This window comes from Limulus polyphemus, unplaced genomic scaffold (assembly GCF_000517525.1).
Source record: "Limulus polyphemus unplaced genomic scaffold, Limulus_polyphemus-2.1.2 Scaffold1472, whole genome shotgun sequence".
In the NCBI taxonomy this organism is placed as follows: domain Eukaryota; kingdom Metazoa; phylum Arthropoda; class Merostomata; order Xiphosura; family Limulidae; genus Limulus; species Limulus polyphemus.
This window is the reverse complement of record NW_013667082.1, coordinates 83,340-90,407: the sequence shown is the minus strand read 5'-3', so window position 1 is coordinate 90,407 and position 7,068 is coordinate 83,340. Positions and strand designations below refer to the sequence as shown.

The 7,068-nt window shown below is 34.4% G+C and overlaps 1 protein-coding gene across 1 annotated transcript in view; it reads left to right on the top strand.

Moving 5' to 3' along the window:
- Positions 1 to 7,068, top strand: part of LOC106463736 (centrosomal protein of 83 kDa-like) — a 93,421-nt gene that overhangs the window by 59,994 nt on the left and 26,359 nt on the right. Inside the window, exon 9 of the mRNA XM_022391316.1 lies at positions 1,982 to 2,131. Coding sequence (XP_022247024.1) covers positions 1,982 to 2,131 — 150 coding nt within the window. The remainder of the gene's footprint in view (positions 1 to 1,981; positions 2,132 to 7,068) is intronic.

Sequence of the window (7,068 nt, the reverse complement as noted above, 5' to 3'; positions counted from 1 at the left end):
TACAACATATTTGTTTATGACCAATTTTTTATATGACCAATCGGATCCAGTACAGGCTCTTTGATGTTATGTGGCATGCACTGAAGATTTTTGTAGCTCATATCACCGGTTATTTATCCATTGGGATCCTTCAGTATCACACGACTTATCCTTTGACAATTTGGTGAGTTGGATTCAGTTGGTTCTTACTCTGGTCTTTCATTGGAGGAGCAGATACTTCTTAGGGTTGCATCTCATCAAGTTTGGTATATATTGATGCTTCTAGTACCTCGGTTGGAGAGAATTGTACAGACTGGTATGTGGACCACACTTAACACCTTTATATTGCACTATTTACAGGATTTAGCAGTCTCCTCCTCAAGTGAATTTCAGTCACAAACACCCCTCGTGGCTATTCTACAAGCCCCGGGCTTGATTGTGACAAAGGTGAGTAACTTCACTCCTTTTCAGGGACCTTCTCATCATTCTTATTTGTATCCCACTCAGTGGTTATTGTTGCATGGTCAGGTATGCTTTTACAAATCCTCACTAGTTACTAGTAGAATAATAACTAAATTCCTGGTAGCAACGAGTTCTGTTGAGATATTCCATAAAACTGGCTCGATACTTTCAGGTTAACAATTGTTTTATATCCAATATAATACAAAACACTATATTCACTCATGGACTATCATGAGTAAAGCATAAAGGAACTTTGCTATTCTACAAGCCCTGGCTTGATTGTGACAGAGGTGAGTAACTTCATTCCTTTTCAGGGACCTTCTCATCATTCTTATTTGTATATAAGCCACATGCCATAGGAGATACTCTAGTGCTTTTTAATGTAGGAATTACACCTGAGGTTGAATCTAACCAGTGTTTTTAAAGTAGGAAGTGCTCCAATGATTTTATTGTAAAAATATGCCCTATTGTTGAATATTGGACATGTGACAGTGTTCAACAGGAAGGATATTGTGTATTATGACTTATTGTGTAAGGATGTCAACAGTAGTGTTCTTCAACAGTTGGACCCATACATGTGATGAAAATGACCCTTTACATGGGTAGCACTAGTAGTCCTAGGTAAATGCAAATTTTCTTGCATACAAATAAATGTTAAATTTAGGAACTTAGTCAGTATAGTATAAAATAATATGGGTTGGTCTAGTCAGGATGAGAAAAAGAGATAATTAGAAGATTTTCTGTGAGAATGAACATCTCACTTGGTTAATATACAAACAAATACACACACACAGATACATGGTGTGTTTGTGTTTTTAGTGTTCTAATAAATATTTTACCATTTCCCTCCAGTCTCATTATTTCATTTCACATAAGTTAGGAAGAGATTTAGTAGTATTCCATAATTGATATCTTTAGCAACTTTCCTGTTACCTAACTGACTTATCAGATATAGCTCTAATGTTAATTAAGTTTCACTTCAAAATGACTGTATTTGTATGAAGGGTGGTACTGATGTATAGTTGATATTGGTAATGGCTGTTTTTGTGTAAAGAGTAGAACTGTAGTGGAGTTGAACTTGTGTATGAAAGTGTTTTCATGTGAAGGATGGAGTTGTCGTAGAGTTAATGTTGTGTGAAGAAAAAAAAAAGCTGAAGTGATTTTCTTGTGAGTAATTACACTGTTTGTGTGAAGGGTGGAGCTGTAATGGAGTTAAAGGGTAAATGACCTAATATTTGGGTGTGAAGGTTGGAGTGGATATGTTTTTATTTTCCTGTGGTGTTTTTGTATGAAGGACGGATCTGGAGTAGAATTGGTATAGATTAAATGTGATTTGTAATAAGAAGACTACAGCTACAGTGAAATTAATACAGATAAGGAGATGAATTTTTTATGTACGGAGTGAAACTAGAATTGATATAGTTAATCATTTGATTTTTTTACTTAAAAGATGGAAGGGATGTGGATAATAACCTATTTTTTATATGAAGGATGGAGTTGGAGTTGATATGGGTTAATGATTTGATATTTTTATTTGAAGATTAGAACTAGAGTTGAGAGTGAAAGAGTTGGAGGATCAACAAAGTGAGAAGGTCCATGAAGTACATGCTGAGTTAAATAAATTACAACAAAAATTACAAGCTGCTCTTGATGGTAAAATGGCTTCTGAACAAGAACTTGTGACACTTAAGTAAGTGTTTTGCTGATTTTGTTTTTGAACATATTATTTTTTTCAGTCTGGAATGTTTTTTTTACCTTGTTGTTGCTAATGATGCTAATTTCAATACTTGCAAAATGTCAAACATTTTAATTTTTAATTTATATCTTTGTTAATTTTTAGCTATCTGGTTAAAATAAACATACTGGTAGCTATAATAAACTATAAGATTTGTGGTTAAAACACTATTCATTAGGTTTTTAATGGGTTCCTTTTTAAATAAGTTTGTGAAATTTAGTTCTAAGGTGATCCTTAAATAAAAATGCCTTATTTCATATGTGTTGTGCATGTGCTCCACATTATCTTTTGTGTGTACCTACATGGTAATTCATTATTTATTCAGCAGTGTGGTTACCTATTTGTGATAGAGGATCCCTCAGGGAAGCTTCTGCTTTTGCAGCTTATCTTCTCTTGGATCTAAACATCCACCTATTAGCTTGCCATATGTGGCTACCTGTGAAAGGAAGGAGTAGATCCTGTAGCTATGTGGTTCCTAGTTTTCTGCAGTACACTACTTTGACTTTGAATATCTACAGATGGGAGTCACTGGAGTGACTCCTTCTTGATCATTTGTTAAGGTGTGCTGAGTTTCACTATCCAACATCTTTAATGGGTGTTGTGGACTCTTTAAATATTTCACTGGTGTTTGAGTATAGTTCTCACTAACATTATAACATGTCCTCTTGGTAGGCAAGATTGGTGGATGCAATTTTATTTCATTTTATGGATTCTTTAAACATTACACCATCCAGTGGAACTTTGAAGAGGCCCCAAATTGAAGACTGTGGGAAGTATGAGAAGGATATGCTGAATTTTTAGATATTGAGTAACAATCTTATAGTCTGAGGCACTAAAGTTAGTCACACCCTAACTGAAGCATATTTATACATCTGTCTTCTCTTCCACCTTCATGATAGGAGTGCATACTTGTCTTTCTATTCCAGTCTTTTTATTCTTTTGTCTGAGATTTTTCTTCCTCTATAGACTGTCTAGGGGATAAACCCATCGTTGTTTCTTTGCCTGTATGTGATTCATCAGGGAAGATTAGTCACAGTTCTTCAATCAAACTGTCAAATTTATTAAAAAGTATTAATTTCATCAAAGTCTTGTTAAATTTTTACCACTTTAACCATCATTCAGAAGTTTTTTGTGATACTCAAAGGCAGGTTGTGTGATAGTCTTTTGCATGGAAAAGTAGCATTGCTGGTTACCCAGCATACTCTCTCCATGCATCTTTTCATTCATTATTCCTCTAGAAGCTGTTGTAATCCATGTCTCCATTGGCCGGACTGTCATGCTCTATTAATCATAGCTGCCCTAGGTGAAGAAATCTTATTAGATAATTCTGTTTTCCTTCTTCAGCTTTAAGAGATAAGTGGACATACTTCTCTTTGGGGGGGTGGAAAATATTGTCAAATGATATAGATCTGTAGAATGTCTGCTTTTAAATATTACCCGTTTTTATCAAATGCTGTAAATCTCGCCTATTTCCAAGCCCTAAGTTAGGTTTTGTCATTTTGTTTGCCTATTCCCTTTTTTTGTTTTCTTGGAAGATGGACAGTGATACAGTGCATTTATAATTTTCCAATTGTTTAGCAAAAGACAGGCAACAGCCAATGCAATCAAACTTGTATGCCACAGTGGAAATTAGAAAGGGCCATTTAACCCTCCTTAACCTCACTTGATCCTATTGTAGTAAATGACTTCTTGGAGACAGTGACTGATTACATTGTCCAGGTAGCTTCAAGTATCATCCCTGTAACTTTTTCATTTTCTTCTTCTTCTTTTTAGACCCCTGGCTGCTAGGAAGCTTGCCATGCTCAAAAAAGAGCCTTTGTCTTTAACAGATACCTATCTTTATCAACTTGATTGAATATTGTAAGGTGTAAGTCTGAGTTCATCATATCATGGATAGAGTTATAAAGAATCTTGGATGAAGTCTCCTTTTAGAATTTCTTCAACCACTAGTTCTAAGATCATCTGGTTTGAGATTTTGGAAAGTGAATGGAAAGTTTACATCTCTTTCCCTTGAGTTCTTGCAATTCAATGGCTAAGAGGTAGCTTATATACAGAAACTGCAAACACACTTGGAAAGTGCTTTGCCCATCATTCTAGCTAACACCTGAGTCTTTTCCCCTCTATTTTTGGTTATTGAGCATAGGCTTAGTGAATTCCTCTACCTTTTAGGCCTAATGTTTTTAGGTTAGAGTAAACTATTGTGATGGAACTCATAAGTCCGGTAGCATATCTGTTGCACTAGATGGTGTTGTTATGATATACTACCTTATTAGATCATCTTCTGTTTCTATCAGCCATAGCTGGTTGGAAACATTTCCATTGTTATAGCATTAAATGTATTTCATCATTTTTTTAAAACCAGAAAAGATCCTATTATTCCTTTTAATTTAGATAATATAGACCCATTGACCTGACTTGTTGTGTAAGACTTTGGAGAGAACAGTTAATTTTCAAATCAAACTACCACCTCTCAAACACACAGTGATTTTTGAAGGCAGAAATAATCTGCCATCTACTTGATTCATCTTGAAACCTCAGTCAGGAAAGCCTTTTTAAAGAGAGATCTTGTTTATGAATTTTTGTTATCCCGAGAAGGTCTGTTAATACACAATATGGACATTTGGTATTTTATGGGAACTATATTATTCTGAGTGCAGCCCATTTGGCAAATTCTTTATAACTTTCCAGTAAACAGGTCATTTTGAGTTCTCTTCAAATCAATACTGTTCCAATTTTCACACAAGCTATGCCTTGAATGTCATGCTTTCTAGTATTAAAATCAGTGACATCACTAAACAGCTTCCTGCAAAAGATGAAGTCTGTGTTATAACTTTTATATTTCTTGTCAGCCATTGAATAAGATGTTTATTGAGTGGCAGTTCCAAATTTCCATCACTAAACTATATTATGGGCCATAGTAAATGTTCATAATTTAAAACTATTTGTGTGCAATTCTGCACCCTGATTCTGAGCTCCATCTGGGAGGTACACAGATTGTTGTGGTAAGTGAAATAGAGATCTTTGGTATCTTAAAGCCAAACAAACAGGAATGCTTAACATCCTTGTGTTTTTTCATATCTTGGGAAATGGATAAATGTTCCATTTTACACATTTACCTTGCCCTCATTCAAACTATTCTATGTCTTGGCTATAAATCATCTATATTGAAAATCTTTGATTCTGTGCATCACATTCAGGGGCTTTGGACATGCATATTGGTTTCTGAACTTCTCCAGTTCATAGCTTGTAAAACTCTGCTGGTGGCATATTTCACCAGTATGTCAATGAACTGCAATATTTATACTGATGATAGCTATAACAATAACTGTTCATTATTTACTTGACTTATTCTGCCAAGTAGTATAGTTAATAGTTGCTTATATCAGTAAAGAATAAAAAATATTTTTAGTATGATAAATAATATCAGAATACAAAAATTCACCACAAATACATAATGAAATATATAAATTGTAATTTTTTAAAGCAGTGTGAGTATAGTAGACACCACCTTAAAAGCAACACAAAACATAAACACATGCATACAAATAAAAATACCCACCAAACTTTATTCTTTGCAAAATGATATCTAACTTTATACAAATTGTGAAAGTAGTTATTAAGTTCAAATCAGATGTCTGGATAACATGTATTCCTTAAAATGGACAATATAAAGGTTGTGTTCAAGCTGTGTAAAGCTACATTTTAATACAGTGGCAATGATACAAGTATGTTGTATCACATCAACTGGCACCATGCTTGTAGCACAAGTACAATAGTGACTGAATATATGGGAGGTGAAAATAGACACTTTAATGATATCAAATCAGTACACTCTTCTCAGCTGTCAAAACCACAAACTAATAAATGGAATTGTCATCATTCATCCCAATTTGCCATGGCAACAACAAAATATTTCATCATTTCTTGTGAAGGACATGCTTCAATGCACTGTTGATGGTGAAAGGCTTAGAGGAATGTTTGAACCTCTTGAACCTAGATACCAAGCTACAGGCAAGCATTACATAATAAGCTGTTTGTTAACTAATTGTATGAGCCATGCATGTATTTAGTCAACAGTTCAGTACATTCCAGTGACTTTCAGTTCTAGTCAAGACTTCAAAGATTTAGACTTGTTATATGGCATATCAAGATGTTAGTTTTTGTCTTGTTAAGTGTTATTATCAAGAACTATAAAATTTTCTGTTGAATTTCACCTAATCATTTTCATAATATGTATTGCAATACATTTTGTATCCCACCCTGTTATCATGATGCAAAGCTGGTGACAGTATACAGAACTAATAAACAACACAGTTATAAGCAAACTTGCTGTGTCTATACAGGCTCGCTTATCTTCTTGAAGACCCTGCGGAACAATTGATTTGAAATTTACAAACAACTATTTACTTTAGCATTATTATATCTTTTTCTGTTCAGTTTCATTGGATTCCTTGCATTTTGGACTCACATTAAATGAGCTAGCTGACACCACAGCTTAATTGTTGTCCACTGGTAGTGTTATGTCTATGTCCATTCCATATCTTCTAATGAAACCTACCATCTGGCTGAGGCTTTGTGCCAGGTAGTAGATGACCTGTGATGAACAACAGGATAATAAGTTTTTCATATCAAGCATACAGTCAATAATTAATCATGTATTTGGAGCAAAGATATCGTAGAGAGAGGACGTTGTTATAATCAGGCTCCACTTTGTTTGTGTTGTTCTCACACTTTGTTTTCAGCTAAAGGGGACTGACCCAGATTTGTGTGAGCAATGTGAAATTCAAGTTGATATTACCCACATTTTACTTTCTTGCTAGGACTATGATATTCAGTAACAGTAGTATTTTCAGCACATTTTAACTTGTGGTATCCCTTTGACATTGGGCAGT